Consider the following 20,660-nt stretch of genomic DNA (forward strand, 5'->3'; position numbering starts at 1 on the left):
TTTTATTGTCCCAGTGACTTAAATTGTTGGTGGGGTTGGTTTTTTTAATTGAATGAAACAAAAGAGTTCTCTTCACTTTTATCTTAAAACTATGAGGTCTGGATCTGCTGGAAAATTACTTGTGAGACCTCTGGATCTCTTACTTGCACAGAAGTAGCCACTTATATTTATTGCTTTACATATGGCCATAATCCAGCAAATCACTCAGGCATGTGAATAACTTTCAGCATGGAAGTAGTCCCCCATGAGGCAGCGGGACTACCACCACGCTAAATATACACATCAAGTGATGAGCTCAGCTCCACCCTCGTGTTTTCCCGAGTGCTGCCGCTTCTACACATACCCACCCAACAGGTCAGGGGGCTTGTTCCTCGGGTTCCTTTCCAATTGCATAAATCTCAGTTGCAGATTTGAACTGTGGGCTGCATGGATGGCTTCACGCCCATTTATCCGTGCCCACGTCTGCCCGCCGAGGCTATGAAGTACTGCGCTCCAATCAGATTAGATATTCTTCCTCTTTTCCCTTTAATCCAGAGAAAAACACATAACGAATTTGCAGGGGGGGAGCCTTGTTGAGTTTTATAGAGCCTTGCTGCAATGTAGAGTAGCTCTCCTTATCACAGGCACAGAGACACAGACCCCTCGAAGGGCGGGAGCAGCAGGGACAGCTGCGAGCCGCCCCACCTAGGTTGGCCCCGGGGGGTGGGGGCTCCTGCCGCCCTGGAGGGTTAAGGGCCGGGCCTGTCCCGTTCCTTTTTCTCCTCGCCATAGTTTGGAGGGAGTGAGGCGGCCCCAGCGTCCCGATGGTTGCGACCGTCGGTGGTCCCCGGTGGGGATTCGCTCTCCTCACGGGGAGGTGAGACTGCATCCCAGGGCATGCGGACCCAGGGTTAGGACCGCAGACAGCCAGCGAGATTTAGGGGGAGAGAAAAGGGGGGAGAGGAGGGAATGGCAAATCCTGCGTAGCAACGGTAAGACGTGAAGCCGAGAGCGCTAAGTGCATACCAGGATTTATAGGTGGACTTTACAGGACGTTTTACTACAACCTGGGAGATGATTCATTTTTATACATAGCCTGTTACACTGCGGGGCCGCTCCAGCCGGTTAATGTTCAACGCGGGCCGTGCTTAGCGGTGGCCGCAAGCCCGCGGCCGGGGAAGGGGCTGCGGCCATCGGCCTCGCTCCGCGCCCGGCCCCGCCACGGCCCCTCAGCCCTGGATTTGCGGGGAGAAACCTCAAAAAAAAGGACAAACGGCAAGAGGGACTGAAAGGCGATCACGCCCCGCCATTGCGGTCAGGCGTGTTTTACCGTCGCGGTCCGTGCATGGCCAGTCCCTGCAAAGCCTCTGGAGCATCCCTCTCATCTGCGGGCGGCGGCTGGGGAGCGCAGCCCGCGCAGCACCGTGCGTGTGTGCGCGCACATGTGTCTGTGTGTATCTGTGAAACACGCACGTGTGCGCAATAGATACGCGTGTGTGTGTGTGTATTCACGGGTATGTGTGCATGCGTGCCCGGGAGTGAACCCGAGACGCTTCCCCGCTGCATCCCGGTGCGGAGCCACGCTGGGTGGCTCCACACTCTTGCACACTCTTTGCACACAAACACACACAGGGCTCACACGGTTCCTTCCTCAACGCCGTGCCGCGCCGCCCGGGCAAGGGGCTGACTCCAAAGGGCGCTCAGGTCTTCGTCACCGCCGGAGCGAGGCACTCGCGGCCTCCTGCTCCCGGGTGGGCTACTGGGCAGCTTGGGTTTTTTATATTCCTTTTTATTATTTTTTTTCCCCTTCTTCTTTTTTTTTTTTTTTTTTTTCCTATTTTTTTTTCTTTTCTCCTGGATTTGGGCTGGCCATCAGCCACGTCCATACCCCGCTCCCGACGGGAGACTCCAGCCCCGCAAATCGCGCCTCTCGCCCGAAACTCCCAGAGATGTGCCACTGCGGAGTCGCGGCCGCGCAGGGCCTGCCGAGCCGCCCCCTCCCCGCGTGGGGTCCGACCCAGGCTCTTGCCAGCGGTGCCCGGGAGGGTGCCTGTCCCCACCTGGGTCACGCCGCCTCCCTCCCGTGGGCTGCAGACCGTACGGCCCCGCTCGCACGCTGCCACCGCCGGGCCGCGCCGCCAGAGCTGCCGGGCACAGGCTGGTGGCGGCCGTGAGAGGTCGCGGGGCCGGGGTCGGGCCGGTGGCCCCCGCGCAGTCACAGCCCGCCCTCCGAGAAGGCAGGCTCGGCTCGGATCCCCCTGTGGCTGCGGCAGCGTTTGCCTTGCCCCGCCTGGCTCCGCGGAGGCAGGAGAGACCCGCGCTGCCCCCTGCACTTCGGGGCGGGCGGGGGGAGGTCACAGCCGCGAGGCAGAAAGCGACCAAACAAGCCACTCTCGCCCCCGAAATCACGGATCGACCAGAGCACCGCCAGAGGGCTGGCTCCCTGCGCAAGGGAGCGGAGCACTGGCTCCTTTCTGCCCGCTCCAGTCCCGCGGATCTGCCTGGCACAAGTGGGACCGAGGTCCCGAAAAGCGGCCTCAAATGTCTTTTTTTTGTTTTGTTTTGTCTTTTCCTTTTCATTAAAAACCTCCAACAAAACAAAGCACACGAAAATTAAAACAAACAAACAAACAAACAAACAAACCCCGACACCTTAAACAACAAAAAATAATTCCCTTGCCGCTTAAGATTTGCACTTTAGAGTTTATTTTATTCCTCCTCGCTTCGTAAATGCAGGAGGCCGGAGCAATTAATTCCGAAAGAGGTTCGCATTTTAAAAACTTTAGATTTAGCAATCAATTAGTCCGGCATTGTATGGAGCTCCGAAGGTGTAAATCCTTCCAAGTTTCTGGATTATTGACTGTTACGCTCTATCGGGTGCCTAATATCCAGACCTACATGTGTAATACGCGTACCAAAGCAGACATTTAGCAAGGTAAATTATATGTCCCGAAAAAGCGTGTTAGCGCCAGTGCCGTGAGCCGATCCCGTGTCCTCCCTTCTTGTCTTACGCTGGTATGTGAGACCCCCCCCACACCACTCGCGCACGCCCCGCAACCCCGTCCCTGGCGGCGGGGGAAGGCGGGCTGCAAACCTGCAAACGCCGTCGCCCCCGCTCTACAACGGAGCATTACTGAAATTAAAAAAATGCCCCCGAAACGCGGCTTTATTGAAGAAAAATTAAAAAAAAAAAACCACCAACAACAAATTCTTGGCTTTCCCTGGCTCAGATGTCAACTATTTTCCCAAGGAAGTTATTTCATTCCAAAAATGCTAATGAATGTCTAAGGGAAAAAAAAAAAAAAAAAGGTTATTTTATTTTGTAGGTAGAAACAACTGTACAGGTATGTAAAGATCGGTAAATCGCTGGTTTGGGAAAGTACACGCGGATGAAAGCGCACTTACTAAAAACAAAGCAAGGAGAGTACAACGGGAAGCACAGACAATAATCAAAAGGAGATACATCCGTATCTGAGCGTCATTTTGACCTTTGCGAGGCGAGGCACTCCGATCTGACGGCCGGGGACTCGCGCACGCCGCCGGGGTTCAAAGTGCGGGAAGACACCGACCGAAAACAAAAGACCGGAGCCGGGCCGGGACACGGCCCCGGGGCAGCAGCGCGGGGAGAGGGAGCCCGGGGACCCTCCAGCCCCGGCTGGAAGGGGCGCGCTCCCGGCCGGAGCCGCTCCGCGACCGCGGCCGCAGCTCCGGCCGGGGGGTGCTGGGGACTGCCAGTGGGACTGTGGATTGGGATGTGGATTGGGATGTGGATTGGGAGGCAGACGGCGCTGCCCGCTCGCACGCCCTGCGCGGGGGATCGCGCAGCAGGCGGTCTGAACCGGCCTTTCCGAGGGGCGAGGGGGGTGCGAGGGGGTGTGAGTCCCTTGTTTGGCCACTCTCCCCACCGCTTCTGCAAATAGATATTTTGCAAATTCCCTATTTCGTTGTGGCTTTTTCTCCCCCTCTTTGAGGCCTCCATTGTTCCAGGTTCACACTGCCACCGCCGATAAGGAGAAGGAAAGCCCCCGGAAAAAAAAAAAAAAGAAAAATGAAAGGAAAAAAAAAAAAAAAAACAAACCACCACGACCCAAGATTTTGATTTACGACCTAATCAAAACATTATATCTTTGGTCAAGTGGCGCAGAAAAATGATGACCCTCAAGGCTTCAGCTAGGGGGAGAAAAAAATTCAGATTACTCTCGGAGTGATTTATGTCCTCTTTGAGCGGTCACGTTGATTTTTCATCGTTTGAGCCATTACACAGTAGAGTGAAAAACTCTGATTCTTTTTTTTTTTTTTGGGGGGGGCGGGCTGGAATCGTTATATATTATTCTTCTGAATGTATATGCGTATACTAGTAAATATTTCATATTTCTTCACGCATACACAGATTCTACATATATATATACGGACATTTTAGATATATATAAAATATATAAAAAAATTTATTTTTTTAATATTTATAAGAGAGGACTATAAGTAACCAAAGCCACCGAGAAGAAACGAGAGCCGAAAAAAGCGTGTAAAATACCGTGCCGATACCCGCAGCGATCCACTCGCTGATTTTCAAGCCCGTCCCGCCGAGAGGGCTTGGGCAGAAAAGCTCTCTCGTTTCTCCGGCTCCCCTGATCCTCGAGGGGGGCTCCCGGGCTGCCAGCCCTTCGCAGCCATCACCCTCAGACATTTCGCCCGCAGCCCAGTGAGGAAGAGGAAGAGAAGAAGGAGGAGGAAGGGGGCACTTTTGGCAGTCCCTGGCACTCACCCGGGTGAGGTGTTGACACGGTGTGGAAAAACCGAGGGGAGCTGCGTTGGGTCGGGGAGGCAGCGAGGCCGGACAAGCAAGGGGGGGCCTCCCGCCTCCCCCCCCGTCCCAAGCACCGAGATCCTTTCTCTCCACCGACCCCCTGGCAAGAACACACAGAGGAAAAGGAAACAGAAAGACGCGTAAAATGTTAAAATAATTTTTAAAACCCCAACCTCACGACAAAATAAGAGTGACAAAAAAAAAATCTAATAGAAATGTGATGAGGAAGAAAAAAAAAAGAGGAGAAATAAAATAAAAATAAGGGGTGTTAAAAGAAAATAAAAAAATAGCGGGGGAAAAGTGGAGGCTGGGGCCTGCCCATGCTGCAAATGGACCCACGGAAGAGTGCCCTGATTTCGTGTGAAGCATTTTCCTCGTGGGAACGCGCAGGGCGCTGACCTCTCCCCGCTCCCTCTCTTCTCTGCTCCTCTTCCCGTCTAACCTCTGGGGGGGACGGAACCCCCTCCGCCGTGTCCGCCCACCCCCGGGCTGCCTCGGCCGCTCCTCCCGACCTCACAAAGGCGCGCAACGAGCGCGCAAAAGCCGCTCAAGGATTAAGCTCGCTCTCACCGCGTAGAATTTCCTCCCGGCCGTCCCCTGCGCCCCTCGCCAGTTTACGCGCCTGCGGAATTTCTTCGTGTCTCGATATTCCCGCCGGATCCTGCGGCTGCCCACCCTCTCGGCAGCCCCTCCTCGCCCGCCCGGGGTGTGAGCCGATGGGAGGGCCGAGCAGCAATTCATCTTGATTTGTTTCAATTGTCTGGCGATGGCAAAGTTATAATCCTGTATAATTTCACGAACAAGCAGGTTGAGAATGAATGGGTCAATATTATTTAAAACAAAACACACGAGAGCACGACCTTTCCCTTCAACGACGTGTTGCAGCACGAAGTCGCAGGAAACTCGGGCTAACCTCTCACCCCCCGCGCTCCACGGGGTTGCGGTTATTTGGGCTGCTCTTTGTTTCTCTTCATGTCTGAAAGGCGGATTTGGAAATAGAAATGTAATATTAAATGAAGGATCTCCTCACTAAAGGGAGAGAAAGTGAGCCCAGAGAGCTGCAAAGGGGACAGTTTTTTTTTTAACAGGAGCAGTTTTGTTGCAAACTGGATTTTTAAAATTTCCCCTTTCTTCTACCCCCCCCCCCCCCCCCCCCCCGCCTTTTCTTTAATGTATTAAAAGCTTCTTTAACAGCAGGACAAATTTATGCTCGAGATACAGCAACTTTGTGGCTGGTAATTCTCGAGTCCAGCTATGTCGAATAATCAATTTTCTCAGGGCTGTGCGGGGAAATAAAAGGACCCAAGGGGTATAAATCCCATGTTTCTCTAGTATGGAAAGTTAGCGCGAGGGATTTTTTTTTTTTTTTTTTTTTTTAAATGCAGGAAAAAAAAAGCGCCAGCATTTATTTGCATTGCAAAAGTACTACCCTGAGTTGCCAGAGAACGAGATCCAGTGTCAACTATCAGTCAATCACTGCAGACTTGTTGCTGCTGCGCAGCTTGGCTCAGTAAATAAAAAAATCCAGACAAAACTGTATGCTGTATATTTTACTCCCATGAAATAAAACACATTTTTTTTCATGTTTGCTGAAAAGTAAAACAATAATATTGTACGAAATGTTATACACAGGGCATGTTTTACATTGCAATATCAGAAACATCGTTGCATCCACCAGAGGTACTATTCTAAAACTGATATTCACACAATTTTTTTAATAATTATATGTTAGAAACATACAGTGTCGCATTTAGTATATACATTCCCTTGCTCGCAAGCGAAAAAATCCTAATCGCTTCTGTGTAACATGCTTTATTTTAAAGCCTAACCTTTTAAAAACACTGTTGTGATATTACTAACAACTGCTTTTATAAAATTAATTTGACATTTCGATATATATACATCCTTTCAGTCATTTTTATGTTAACAATGCTAAACTTAAAAAATAACAAGCTTATAGTAACATTAAAATGTCATATCATATCCAGTCAAACATTTGTCCATATATATATATATATATATATGTCCTCGTAACTGTTGAAATACTCTTAGTGAAACAAAGATCTCAGAATCTGTAGGAGGTCCTTTGAAAACAAAGGAACTATCTTATTTCAGTGGTTTCCTCTTTTTTTTTTTTTTCCTCCTCTCTCTCTCTTCCTCTCTGCCTCTGATTTTTCCTCCTTTCTCTTTCTCTCTAGTGCCCATTACTTTCTAGTGAAATTCTCAGTCTCTGCGGGAAATGGGGAGGGATTCTCACGCAGTTTCCTACTTGGATGTTTCACACGGGTCTGTCCACCGCGTACTGGCAAGCGCTCAGATTGGAAGCGGGGTTCTGCACACTGGCATAGCCAAAACTGGAGTGCTGCTTGGCTTTAAGTCTCAGACTCGCCAAGCTCGAGTTACATGTGTCCCTATAAACATACGGAGGTGTTGGAGGAGCATAAGGACAGGCTGGCGTTGGCACTGCAGAATTCAGGGAGGGATTGCTCAAGTTGTTCAAGTTATTCAGGCTGTTGAGGCTGGAGCCGGGCACCCCGGTGACTGCAGAAGGTACCATGCTTGAAGACATACTCATGGAGGATATGGAGTTTGGAGGGGAGAACATGCTCTGAGAAGACAGAGGGTTGACATTCATGGAGTTGAAAAAAGGAAAGCTTTTGGTGGAGAGGGAAGCAGAGGTCAGGCCCTTGGCTGCCCAGTTGTTGTACGAGTAGCCGGGATACATGTCATCGTAGGGCTGCATGAGGCCATTAAACTGCGGACCGAAGCCGTTTTTGCAAAGCTCGGCTTGCTGGTTCCTTTCTCTCTTTCTCCATTTGGCTCTGCGGTTCTTGAACCAAACCTTTGGAAACGGAGGGAGAGGGAGGGAGGGAGATGTGAGTTAGTCAGGAACCACCACTACTACCACAGCCTTTTGCAGGTTCCCAGGGCAACAGCTGAGCCTGTCTGTAGAGAAGTTATATATAAAAATTTGTACGAATATATATATATATATGAATTCCCGTGTTTAGGTTCACCTCCTCATCTATGGAGCCCTGCACTGGGCTGAGGCAGGGGTGCGCTGCCGGGACAGCCGAGCATCCTCGGGGCTGCCCGAGTTTAGCAGGGTAGATTCGTGGCCGCATCATTCACCTTCACCACGGTCCCACCACTCCCCCTCCCAGCCCCCCCCGCCCCCCAGCCCCGCAACCCTCCACATAATTTGTGATGTTCTAATTCGTGCCACAGAGGCCAACACTTCCTTCTTATTCTCTCCCTTCTCTCCTGCCCCCCATCCCTTAATTTCTCTTTAGTTTTTATTTTTCCCCTTTTCTCTTGGCTTTTTCTGCACTGAGGCCATCCAGGAAAAATACAAAAGTGCAAAAGCGAGAGTAAAACGCCTGGAAACCCGCGGAATATTTAAGGCGATGGTACAGGAAAGGAGGGGGAAGCCAGCAACTAATAAATCCTTGCTTCAGTTTGTTAAAGCTACAAGTTCCTCTAGAATGAAAGCTTCCAGAACCGAAAACCACTTTCTAAACAAACTTGTTCGACTGCTCCTTGGAGGAGGGGAGGAGAGGGGGAAATAGGGGGGAAAAAAAGAAAAGAAGGGAAAAAAAATCGCTATTTAACAACGTCCTAAAGGAGTTCTAAGGGACCCTCCCCGCGCAGACAATGGGAAAAACGTGCCCTTTCCCAATCCACATCTGGGTGTCTGACCCGTCGGGCAGCCGCCAGCAGCTGCCTCACTGTGTGTATTGAAACCACCCCGGGGTGTTTGCGGTAACCCCCACCCCGGTCGAGCCGGGCGGGGGCCGCCCGGGCACCGCGGGACGGGCCCATCTGGAGGCACCGCGCAGACCGATACGGAATCGTCCGCGAAATCCGCGCCGCGACCGCCAGCGCTCCGTGCGCCGAGAGGACACCGGACTCGGCCGGGCCCCGCTCCCTCCGCGTGGCTGCCCCGGCCCTGCGCCAGCACCGCCGGCCCGGGGCGCACAGCCGGCCCCGCTCGCTGCCGCCCACGGTTCTCACTCTCTCGCTTTCCTCAAGCCACCTCGGGGACAGGATTTATGTGGGATTTCCAAAAACCTGAAGGTTCGGCCCGTTTATGGGCTTATTTTTCTGTGCGTGTATTTGGGTTTGTTGTTTTTCTTTTTTTTTTTTTTTTTTCCCCCAGCGAGGCGTTTGCAGGCGAGCAGGATCCGGCCGCGGCATCTCTGCAGCGCCGCGATGGTCCCATAAATCTCAGAGGGGGGTAGAGGGTGGAGAGAGACGTTCGTCGAATTGTGAAACCCAGAGAAATAGAAAATGCAAGGAAGGGCGCATTGGGAGTGCCTTGGAGTGAAGCAAAAGCTCTTGTGTATTTTACATCTTTTTCTCATTAGAGACAGCGCAGGTTGCAGCCTGTTCCAAGTTGCTTTCTCGGCTAATATTTTCATTAGCGTTCGATCAAAAGGAGAGGGACGCATTGTACGGTGAGGGCGAAACGTGCAGCAAACCATATTTCAGAGAAACAGAGACAGATCCCAATCTGTCTCGCCTTGACAGAAGTGTCCTGCTCTGCCCTGCTTTTGTGCAAAGGCTCTGAAGTTTACATAACAGCCGAAATCGAAAGCAGCTGCAAATATTTCAGCCCTCCTTCCTTTTCCCTACCCACCCTCACCCCCGCTGCTCCGAGCAGGGGTGCCGTGTCAGGACTTACCCTAACCCTGGCCTCGGTGAGGTTGGTCCAGACGGCGATCTCTTCCCGGGTGGACATGTCCGGGTAGCGATTCCGCTGGAAGGTGGCCTCCAGCTCCTGCAACTGTTGGCTGGTGAAGTGAGTCCGCTGCCGCCGCTGCCTCTTCTTCTTGGAGGGGTCCTCGGGCCCCGCATCCTCATTCTTACTCTGTTGGCTCTTGTCCTTCTCTGTAGGTGGGGGAAAGAAAAAAAAAACAAGGCGGAAAACGAGGGCGCCTAAGCCTCCTCAGTCTCCTCTCCAGCGGCTGGGGAAAAGCGTGTCCCCAGCGCTGCTAGATCCCGCAGACTGGCCCGATCGCGACTCGACGCTGTAATGATTAACCCGCGCTGGCCTCACGCCGCCGCGGCTCCTCCGCGCCCCGCGGGCACCCACGGGCGGCTCCTCCCGGTGGAGCAGCCACCGCCGGGGCAGCGAGACGGAGCCGCCTCTGCGTACGCAAACTTGCTGCCTATGTGCATCCGTATTATTCTCCCTTCTGCATACACATAATTCATTTTATTTGCTTACCTACACCCGTGTTATTCGCCCGCCTGTAATAGTATTCTTTGTCCGTATATTCTTTGTCCCTATTTGTCCGTCTGCATCGATATTACTCGCCCATGAACTCCCACGTTATTTGCCGATCTGTATCCATGTAAGTCGCCTACCAGTACACATGCTACTCGCCTATCCTTACATATGTCATTATCTTCCTATACGCCGACACACAGAGACTGCATGCGAAAAACCACGAAACGCATCTCGGCTCGGGTGCGGGACGCTCCCGGGAAGAGGGGCGGCGGCGCATTGAGGTCCGCGGGGCTGCCAGCCGGGCCGGAGCAGGACAGGGCAGCGGGGCGCCCGTCGGGCTGGGGTCCCTGCCTCTCACCCTCTCTTACCTGCGGCCTCGGGGCTGGAGGTGTCGGAGATGGTGTGCACCTCCAGCCGGTGCTTGGCAGACTCCAGTGAGGAGCGCGCCTGCCCCGGCGCCAGCGCCGTCGCCATGGCCAGCGCGGGCTGGTGGTGATGGCAGGATGATGAAGAGGAGGAGGAGGAGGAGGAAGGTGAGGAGGAGCACAGCTTATTCCCGGCACCCAGGCGCTCCAGGCTTAACGGGTCCTTCATGCAGTTCATCGGCAAAAGGACGCCAAAGTCTACGTGCGCGCCTGGGGGGTCGATAGGAGAAGGTGTGCGTGTGTCTGTAGGTGTCGGTACGTGTAGGAGGGTCCGCGCAGCGTCCCCTCCGCGGGCGCGGAGCAGCTCCGCCGCTCCGGGGGTCAGGGCTGCCGGCCGGGGAGCCGCGCCGGGGCGGGCGACGTTCGACTAGAGCCCGGGCGGCACGGCGAGCCTCGAAACCTCCGCCGCCCGGGGGGGCGCGGCGGCGGCGACAGGAGAGCAGGCGAGTCCGGTCCTGTAAGAGCCGTCACGGCGACACGGCAGCTCCCCGGCCGGCGGCCCCCGGCCCGCCGCGGGGCTCCGCGGGGCGGGGGCGGCGAGGCGCGGCGGCGCTCCGCGGGGTGCTCCTCTCCACTGCCCGCGCATGGACCCGCGCCGCGGCCGGCCCCGCACCGCATCAGCTCAGCCGCTTCCCTCTTGGCCTGACATCTTAAACCGGCGGCGGCCTTCCCCGCGCTGCACGTCACCCACCCCGCCCCGGCCCGCCTCCACCCCGCCCCCGGCCCGCCCCTTCGCCCCGCCCCGCCCGCGCTGCCCTGCGCCCCCCGCGCCGCTCCCCGCGCACTCCCGGTGATGGGCACTCCCGCCCCTGCAAAAACCTCCGCTCGGTGTGCCCCGCGGGGGATACCCGAGCCTGGATACCTCCGCCGCCAGCTCCGTGCACCCGTCGGAGCGGCTCCGAGGCGTCCGCTCCGCGCCTCGCCGCACTCCCGCATCCTCTGGGGTGAGGAGCGGGGAGCTCGCCATTGCCAGAGCCCTGCAGTAGGGTGGAGGAAAGCACGATTCCCTCCTCATGGAGGGGGTGGAAAATAAGCAGGATGGAGGCTCGGCCGGTTAGACGGCGGACCTTCTGCTGCTGACAGCGACAATTAAACACAAACAACAACCTCCCCTCTGCGACGTAGCTACGGAAAGCTTCACACTGCCCTCGGAGGCCCCTGAGCTCTTCTAGACCCCTTGCTCGCCGGCTTTCTGCTCTTCTTCTGCCCGCACCGAAGGCAAAATACACGGGGAAAATCCTTTCCTTCGTTCTGCCATTCCCGCCCCCTTCCTTGCAGCCGGGCTCCCAAAAGCTAGCCCCAAGGAGTCTTTTCCACCCTGGTTTTACAACTTACTCGCATAGTAATCCATGGGACCATTCCTCCCTTTCGGTGTGGACCCGGAGGGAGTATCCCGCGCCCCCGGCGGGCCCGGAGCAGCCCACGAATCCGCACCCACGCAAGCCGTTCACAGCGCTTGGCCAAGTCCCGCACCGGGCCAGGCGCAGGCACACAAGCCTCTCAAACCCCTCTCCGAGGCTGGGGGACGGGATTTGACCCCTTGCCCGGGCAGCGCCAGTAGAGGGACAGGCTACACTTTCCCTCAGCTCCTGCTCGTGGGACTGCTTATAGCGCCGGAATGAGGCTGCTGTGGACCAGTCTCGCAGGAAGGAGGTGCGAGGCTTTTTTACGCGATTCCAAGGCGGGGGCAGGTTGCCTTCCCTTGCTGATCAGGTCCTCCTGGGGCAGAGGAGTCTGTCCCCGGGCCCTAGACCGCAAAGCCAACACCGTCTCAGGGGAGATGTGGCCGTTTTAGGAATGGGGATTCCGAATGCGGGAAATGCAGGTTTCCGTCTCTATCTTCAATTTATCTGGCTGGTCACTGGTATTGAAAAGTTACCGAAAGCTTTCCCATGATGTGGCACTGCACATCCGTATCCCAGCGCCCAAACATTTCTGTCCCGTTCCCATCCCGTCCGCCACACCCCACCCCCATCTCCCTCAAGGGTCTTCCTTAGTCGCTGATTCTCGTTCGAGGTACGTATCATCCATCGCAATCTTAGTTACCGCTAAATTATACATATTACTTTCGCAGCCTGTTAGTAAAGAAGGTTAAATTAATTTACATTCTGCTCATTATCTGGTGTTTAAATGACGTGTTTTTATCCCTGAGATTTGGCAAAGAATCTCTTTCCTCAGACCCCACAGCGTTTCGATGGAGACAATGCTCTTACATTTGTAGTGGATTTTAATCTGATAAGACTCTAATTTGCTTAAGTCTTTTAAATAGGGGGTTTAAAATGATTCTAGCCGTTTTCTTATTGAATTTCCTCTAATTCCCCCAAGATCATAAAGTATATGTGTAAAGTAAATATTTCCTCCCTTTGCACCGGCAGCAGATGACCTATAACTAAGTCAATATGAATCCAGCTCCATTCTGCACAATTTGTTTACCAATCATATCCCAGTTTCTTCTTAACCTCTCGCTACCTCTGTGGTCCCGCACCGAGAACCGCCCCCCGGCTCTTACCCGTCGCTGGGCTGTGCCAAGACCGCGGGCCGGGGGCTGCCCCAGCCCCGGCCAAGCGGGAGCGGCCTCGGCTCTCAGCGAGGGGCGCTTGGGAGGGGGCGCTGCCCCTCCCCAGCCACCACATCGGGGTGAAAACAAGTGTGCAAAGCCCTGAGGAGGGGGAGTCAGAGAGAGAAAGATGATACGGAGGTATCTCCTCCTTCCCCCGTTTAGTTTTTTCAGACAGGGCAGTGCATCCCTGTCTTGGATGACACTCGTCACCACTTATTTTTTCTCTTTTTTAACATTAATTTATTTTCAGTCATTTTGAGGCACGAAGCGAGAAGTCTCTCCCGCGTGCGGGGCGCAGAGTGCTTGTTACGCTCTTTATGCCCTTGCAGGGTGAGCGCCGGTGCCCGCCGGTGCCCGCCAGCCGCAGCCTCGGGACATTTGATGGGGGCAGGCCATTCTCGGTGCGCTCCCTCCAGGAACGGGGAGAGGAGGAGCAGGGCCCGGCCACCGCACCGCCTTCTCACATCTTCCCTAGCTCAAGTCCCGCGACCCACAGCCACAGGCGGGACAGACCTTCCAGCCGTCTCCGCGCCCCGAAAAGGAGTGCACAACACTGGGCCGGGCCCCGGCAGCCCAAAGGGAGAGGCTGGCGGCATTTCCTTATGTGCCTTTGATTAAAACTCCCCCACCCCGGGCAGGAGGGAAGCCACCACACAGCATTAGTTGTCATGGTGACCATAAATCACGTAAATCCAAAAATACCCACCTATAATCTGAGATGAAGCTTTTATTTCCCAAGTGAAATAATATTTTAAAAGCTGTCAGCCAACCGAAAAACAACCTAATTGTAGTCACCCAGGTAATATATTAGCGGTAAAGGTTTCAATTAAAATGTCAAGTGTTTAGATTTTTTTTTTTTTAATTTTTTTTTTTTCTGGTGGAAGTTACCATCGCCTCTTGGGTTCGGGTCCTGGCCACGAAGCCGTCACCACCATCTCACTCGCGTACGAGTGTCCGCGCCTGCTGCATGTGGTTGCCATCACCAAAGAAAACCCCAAAACTATTTTGGGAATTGCTCTCTTCCCTTTTCGCCCTGAGCTGCAGGGCCCATGGGGGATGTGTCCCGGTGGACTGGGGGCATCCGCCCCCTGCGAAAAATGGGAAGTCGAGGATGGTCCCTGCTCCGCTTCACCTTTTTAATTCCATGGGAGTTTTGGTGTGGTTTCTTTCCTGTTCTTTTGGTTGGTTGGTTTATTGGTTGGGGGTTTTTTCCTTGTGTGTATGTGTGTGTGCATGTGTGTGTGCATGTGTCTGTGTGTCTCTTTCTTTTGTTTGTTTGCTCCTCCACGCTGTATTTTGAGCTTACCCGGGATGCCCAGTGCCCGCCCGGTGCGGGAGACGGGAGGGCCGAGAGCAGGGCACGGAGCTGAGCGGCTCTACTGCGGACGCCGGAGGGTGGCCAGACCTACGGCGGGTATTTATTTTCCCACTTTTCCTTTATCTCCTCACGAGATCTTTGTTTCTACGCGTAATACTCCCCTAAATGGATAAATTAGTTCTTATGCAGAGCCTCCAACTAGTCCTGTTGTCTTTTACCTTTGGCTTGTTGTCTTTCGCCTATCTCGGATTACCGGCTATTCTCCTCGATGAAGAGCCATTAATTACCCATTCAGTCAATATTAGGAAGACTACAGAGCTTTTTACATAGGATTAAGAAGACATCAGGTTGTTCCGTTAGTATATTCCTACTCACGAATAAGCTTTCGTTATACATTTAGTTTTCCCTGGAGTGAGGCTAACAACTGCTGCATATATTATTCTCAGACGGCAACCGCGGAGGGAGAAAATTCTATAAGCGAAGCGCAATAAATAACTTCTAATTTACGCTTGGCGGGGGGTGCGGGATGGGGAGCGCACCGTCCACGACGCCGCGCTGGGGCAGCGCACCATCGGAGCGCTTGCGCCCTGGACAGGGAATATCCCGGCTCCACGGCTCGGCTCACAATTCCGGGGACAAATTTGGCCACGCTATGTGGAGGAGAGGGTGCCGCTCGGCTCTGCCTGGCGGCCCAGCGGCGGCAGCGACGCTCCGGCTCCGCCTCGGCCCCCCCGCGCCCGCTCCCTCCCGCGTGGGCAGAGGCTGCGCGCCCCGCCCGGGGCTCGAAAAAGACACCCGCGACCTTTGCTTTGCACACTGCAGTGTCTTTAGCCGGTCTGAATAGAAAGCTGAATCAGCGTTAGGTTTTTAACTTTTTGTTTTTGAAAAGAATGTTCAGTTACGAACATTCAGAACAATTTCTTTTTTTTTTTTTCTTTCTTTTTTTTTTTTTTCTTTTTTTTTTTTCCCCATTTCTTTTTGGGGATAGAGTTGAAACAATCAATTTGGAATGCTGAATGGTGATATAAGACGGAATGTAATGTCAACTTTTTATGCTGGAAGCTGCTGTTTCAGCAATACCCATATTATCGATTACAGGGAAAGATTCCTGAAGTAGAATTCACCAACCTAACAAATTGTATAGATTATATATACATACACGTACACACAAATAGCCCAAGCATCCTTTCACCCTGCATAAAAATTATTCAAACAAACCCACCACTGACAACCGTTTACGAGTGCTGTGGGTCTGCCGAAGCATGTGCTGAAGTTTTCCTAATTTTGTGGAACTGGTCACCCAACAGCAATTTTCCTGCCTCTCTGAAGAAACCTGACACCCACCGGCCTGCGTTTGACACTCTAGGCTGCAATAATATTTTCATATTTTCCCATTTTCCTTTCGTCGGCATGGCCACGGACTCGTTTCTTGTGGAACAACCCTCCCCCTAGGCGCCCCATTTCCCGCGGGAACTCGACATGCAGTATCGTTTTGAAGGGTCTCCTACTGAATTTCGTTTCCTCCTTTCGCAGAACCATCGATTTGACAAAACAGGCGCATGTTTTGCTATTACTGCCGGTGGTTCTAGTTAGCGATCATTCTCCTCGTGGCCACCGACGGTGCCAATCTCGGGAAATTACCTTACCGCCCTCGTAATTTCCAAAGCTGAAATATGACAGCGCGCGGTCCCAAATCACCCCTGCTTCCCCCCCCGCCTCCCCTCCGCCCCCCCAGCCAGCCCCAAGGATCAGACTTTTTGCAAACTAAATCCCAAAACCATGACGCCCTTACGGTCAGCTAGACAAAAATCAACGAGTACCGCACGGTTTTAAGCAAATCAAAGCCAAGACTCAACAAACCCCTCCGATATCACGAGAAAACACCCGTGATTTCTGCGATTTACAGCAAGTCGCCAGAACAGCTCAGGGCGTCTCGGGACTTGCCATTATCCGTCGCATAGAGGCAGGGACTGAGGCAGCACACAGGGTTCATCCCCGCATCTGCAGAGGTATTTTGCCATATCTGCAGGGATATATCCGTATCCGAGGTCGTCGCGCTTCCCTTCCCAGTAAATGGGAACGTTTTAATGGTCAGGCAACACCGCGTTGCTTCTTGGACTCGGGCATATGTTTTAATTAATGGCATTAAAGGTGTTTAGATAGCAATTTCCCTTGCAGCCCGGCGAGTAAAAAACAGACCGGCTGGTACGGTAACAAGGCAGGAAATTTTGCGTGTACTACAATAATCCAGGTCCATAATTGATGTTTAAGAAAATAACCATTTGTTTCTCGGCAGAGGAAGTTAAAGTTACCGTGTCAGGGAGCATATGTGGATATTACTTTTATAAATACTTAGTCGAATAGAGATGGCTTGGAAGGGCTCATAAATTTATTATATCAGAAAGGTCCCCACTTTCCCATTAGATCGTGCTAAGGGATTTGATTAAGACCACCTGTTCATCGGGAAGAAAAGGCAGCGGAGGGTAAAAAGGCCTTTCTTATTTGCAAACCATATATAAAGCAATGTCACCCTTCCTTTCCATATTACTTAACACTTATACTGGCCCAGGGAAAAAGTGCCAGACTCTGGTAAAGCTTATTTGTGCACAATTTAATATCGTGTATGTTTCCGGGATTAAAAATTATAGGTTCGTAATACTTCGGCGTTTGAAATTACCCCGGATTTCGCTCGCTAACCTTCCTTTAGCCTAAGCGTTTCTTCTTCTAGGGGTTTTGATGTCCAGCTAGCAAATCCTGTTTAAAGTCCCCGGGGGCGGGTGGACTCGAGGAGGGGACGTGGCCTCTCCTAAAATCATTGGATGTTACTTGAGAAATAGCAAGCTGTTTGGCCAAACAGGGTTAATACAGTATTCTTACAAGGAAGTGTTTAACCACGAGACCAAGAATACGTGCATTATTAATTCACTCTAGTTTCCTGTATTATTAATTCAGGTTAATGTATTTTATTTAAACAAAATTACGTTTATCTTGGATTAAACAGTCTCTCGAAATACAGAGCACTTGTTTTCTTCTTTGTAATATGTTTGCATTGCTGTTTTTCTTTATTACTCCCCGGGCTTGCCTGTCAGACCCCCTGAATAGGGCAGGGGAAGCAAGACAGGAGCTCGCTCTGCTGCAGACGGGGCGCTGTGGGGGTGCCTACCTCTGGGGGCAGGAGAGGGCCGGCGACTTGTTTACGGGCGAGGGGGCGGTGTCAAAAAATAGAAAATAAAAATAAATACGAGAGCGGCGCTGCGTGTGTCCGAACGGCGGCTGACAGAGATGCTTTTTTGGGGGACACGCGCTGGCGGCGGGAGCTGGTGCGCGGCCGCGGGGGTGAGCGCACCCCCTTTCCCTTTCCCCTTTGGCTTCCCTGTCCCGCGGCCGCGCAGCTCCCGGAGCAAGCGGCTCCCTGCAGAGGCAGCAGAGGGCGCCCTGGCGCCGCGCAGACGGGCCCGGCTCGGCCCGGCTCGGCGCGGCCGCGCACCCGCGGAGAGACGCGGAGGGACCGCCCGGACACCCTGCTGCCGGCGGGCTCCGTGCAGCCCTCCGGCGCCCTTCGCTCATCTCCCCCTTTATTTCCGAAGATGTCCGCCTTCGGAATAAAGACTGGACGGCGGCGGACTGCACGCCTGGGGACGGGACACACGGCGGGGGGAAAGGGGAGAGGCGACTGGGTGGGTGGGTGGTCACCGCCCGACGCTGCGCAGCCCTTCGCGGAGGTGGCGCGGCTTCCCCGGGGCCGGCCCGCCTGGCTGCACACCCGCGCACCGCTCCGCACGGCAGCGGGGCCGCTGTGCCTCCGGCGGTCTCTTACCTAGCTGAACACAGGCGGAGACAAGTTTGCGGCAGTTGGACTCCATTACCCGTTATCTGCAAAAGATGAAGGCATCGGAGTTTTAAAACAATTATTTTGGGATGAAAAGTACGTGCAAGGACCCGAAACGCAGCCACCCCTGGAGCTAGGTCGCAACGACGCGCGCTGGATCCCGCACCTTTCTCCAGTCATACGAGCAGTATGACTTCCCCTTTCCTTGCCTCAGCCTCGGGTCCCAGCTAAGTCACACCACAAGACAGGCGCAAACACACCCGGGCTGTTTCCTAGCCCGTGAACCCTCCGGCCTGCCTGCATTTCTGATTATTTGGGGACGTGTAGGAGAGTCCCCTAACCTCGTCGCAGCGGTCAGCGGCGGGACAAGCCGACCTAGGTGGCAGGAGTGCCGTAGGGCGGTGGGTACCAGCAGCCGCTTCCCCACCCCGGCGGAAATTGCGCGGCTGAGGCTGCGCCTCCGCGCTCCCCGGCCGCCACCGCCGCCTCTCTGTATCTGAGAGGTCGGGCAGTAAAATCACAGGATTAGTGCCTGATTGAGATGTCTGTTCGTGAGATATTACAAAATTCATTATCACAGCTCTCTACTAACTCGATATGAAGTAACACAGATGGGATTTTATTAGTCCAGGCTTCAAATGTTTACTTATGATAATTTCGGGGGAAATTTGCATGTCACCATCATTTCGGTAATCTTTCTTCTTCTTCGCCTCTTTTTTAATGTCTGGACCCGGGCGCATTATTAGCTGGTGCTTAGAAATCCGGCAGCCTGGAGCCGTGGCATGTCTGGGATGAGCAGCGCCAGACGCAGCACCCGCCGAGAGCGGCCCCGAGGCCCCGGCCCTGCCACCCTCCGCCGGGCATGCAGGATAAGGCGGTGGAAAAAGGAGAGGAAAGTGAGGAAAAGGAAATAAAATTAAATTAAAAAAAAAAAAAAAAAAAGGAAAAAAAAAAAAGAAAAAAGAGAAAAGGGAAAAAGAAAGGAAAGGGAACGGGAAGGTGCAGTTATCGGGATTCTTCGTGGTCATGTCGTGACATGGCGATTTATATTCCCAGATGAACGAAGCCAGGAAGGAACTCTGCTCCCTCCAGCAGCCGGGCCTAGCACACGAGCAGTGCCTAAATTAATCGGGAAGGCAATTAAGAGAAACTTAATTCTTCGTAGATGGTCCTTATTTTGGGATCGGTCTCCGTCAAGATTAGTCCTGCGTGACAAATGCCCTCCCCCGCGGCCTGCCTCTATGGTTGATTTATCTCACGAGTGGAGACACACGGCTCCCCCCACGCACACGCACTGAGGGGAAGTTTTTCCTCTCTACTGAGACGCCGGTCTCTTCGGAGAAAGATGACTTTCTCGGACGGATTATTGTTATTCCTTCCTCGCTCGTATTGCTCCTTCTCTTTCTCCTTTCCGTATCCTCTTAATTTTTGTTGCAAGGCATATTGCAGCACGGGGCCAAGGGGAGCGTTTTCCTATTGTCTCCAGCCCGGCGACTCAAACGAAAGCAACTCCACTTGCTTTTCCACTTCCCTTTTTCTGAGTACTCAGATCTAAATACCTCTGCACCTCTGCGCGCCCGCAGCCCCAGCAAAAGCACCAGCCGTGCGACCTTGCCTTTCTCCACGGCCGGGCCCTGCTCGGAACAACTACAGGGCGCGGAAAAGGAAAGCGGAATCACACGGGGTTTTTTTTCCTTTTAGGTATCTATCACTGTTTTTTCGCCAAAAAAAAAAAAAAAAAAAAAAAATCTACAATCCCCAAAAAACTGGAGCCGCCTGGCAAGGATCTCACCGCCCGAAATGCTGTGGTCCGTGATTTTGGCGGGAGCCTTTCCGCCAGAGGCCCACGGCCGCTGGCTCTCAAACGAAAGGGGGTTCCGTGCGGGGCCTACCCCTCCGCGGTGCCCGCGGGGCAGCCGTGCCCCGCCGTTCTCTCGCTGGCTACCGGTGGGTCCCAGCCGCAAACCCCGCAGCCGGCTCGGCAGACCCGCCCGCATCGTTTTCGGGCGTCCCGAGCCCGTGCCGGCTCCGCTGCCGCCCCCCGCCCAGGTCCGCGTCTCCGCGGCAGGAAGGCGCTGCCTGCGCGGCCGGTTCCTCGGCGCCCGCCCCGCCGGGGAAGCGGGATCAGCACGGCCAGCAAACAGCACGGGGGCAGCGCTGCTTCCCTGGCTAACGACCCTGGGGGACGCGCGGCAGCCGCCCGGGAGGACATCAGCAACCCGAGCCCGCAGGACCCTGCCCAGCCGGCCCGCAGTCCCGCTGCTCGTCCCTGCGTGCCCAGAACTTGGACCTGCCGGGTTCTTAGCCCCGCGCCCGTCCCGCCGATACCCCTCGAGCCTCCCGCACTCACCGGGGCCGGTTGCGCTGCCCGCCCCGCTGCTCTCGCTGCTGGTGCCTGTGGCTGGCGGGGGCGGCGGGGCCGCACCGGGCTCCTGCGCTGGCTGCGGGGCCACGGAGCCGCCGCTGGCTCCGTCCTTCCCCGGCCCTCCCGCGCCCCCGCCCCGCCCCGCCC

General features: G+C 54.2%; 2 protein-coding genes across 8 annotated transcripts; both read right to left on the reverse strand.

The window, feature by feature from the left end:
- Positions 1-2,668: 2,668 nt before the first annotated feature.
- LOC130252325 (WW domain-binding protein 11-like) lies at positions 2,669-5,858 on the reverse strand. Of its 6 annotated transcripts, none has more exons than XM_056489789.1 (3): positions 5,354-5,858; positions 4,742-4,883; positions 2,669-3,263 (listed from the first exon to the last, which is right to left on the reverse strand). In XM_056489789.1, exons 1-3 carry the CDS (start codon positions 5,522-5,524, stop codon positions 3,253-3,255), a joined length of 324 nt encoding a protein of 107 aa, XP_056345764.1. In that variant the 5' UTR covers positions 5,525-5,858; the 3' UTR covers positions 2,669-3,252. The 6 variants fall into 6 exon arrangements, with proteins under 6 accessions (XP_056345764.1, XP_056345765.1, XP_056345760.1 ...); XM_056489790.1 differs by lacking the exon at positions 2,669-3,263 and adding an exon at positions 3,284-3,973; XM_056489785.1 differs by lacking the exon at positions 2,669-3,263 and adding an exon at positions 3,284-3,973 and having other exon boundaries at positions 5,354-5,845.
- A 460-nt stretch (positions 5,859-6,318) lies between these two features.
- PITX2 (paired like homeodomain 2) lies at positions 6,319-20,596 on the reverse strand. Of its 2 annotated transcripts, XM_056490630.1 has the most exons (4): positions 20,499-20,596; positions 18,137-18,192; positions 9,468-9,673; positions 6,319-7,625 (listed from the first exon to the last, which is right to left on the reverse strand). In XM_056490630.1, exons 2-4 carry the CDS (start codon positions 18,180-18,182, stop codon positions 7,062-7,064), a joined length of 816 nt encoding a protein of 271 aa, XP_056346605.1. In that variant the 5' UTR covers positions 18,183-18,192; positions 20,499-20,596; the 3' UTR covers positions 6,319-7,061. The 2 variants fall into 2 exon arrangements, with proteins under 2 accessions (XP_056346605.1, XP_056346606.1); XM_056490631.1 differs by lacking the exons at positions 18,137-18,192; positions 20,499-20,596 and adding an exon at positions 10,385-10,804.
- Positions 20,597-20,660: the final 64 nt, after the last annotated feature.

Source organism: Oenanthe melanoleuca, chromosome 4, assembly GCF_029582105.1.
Source record: "Oenanthe melanoleuca isolate GR-GAL-2019-014 chromosome 4, OMel1.0, whole genome shotgun sequence".
Lineage (NCBI taxonomy): Eukaryota > Metazoa > Chordata > Aves > Passeriformes > Muscicapidae > Oenanthe > Oenanthe melanoleuca.

Bases quoted from the DNA above. Each gene is read 5' to 3' on its own strand.
- LOC130252325 (XM_056489787.1), bottom strand. From the start codon at position 3,958: ATGGAGGCCTCAAAGAGGGGGAGAAAAAGCCACAACGAAATAGGGAAT.
- PITX2 (XM_056490631.1), bottom strand. From the start codon at position 10,619: ATGAACTGCATGAAGGACCCGTTAAGCCTGGAGCGCCTGGGTGCCGGG. The intron at 9,674-10,384 runs GTAAGAGAGGGT...CCCCACCTACAG, and splicing joins CTCCAGCCCCGAGGCCGCAG to AGAAGGACAAGAGCCAACAG. The intron at 7,626-9,467 runs GTAAGTCCTGAC...CCGTTTCCAAAG, and splicing joins TCACCGAGGCCAGGGTTAGG to GTTTGGTTCAAGAACCGCAG.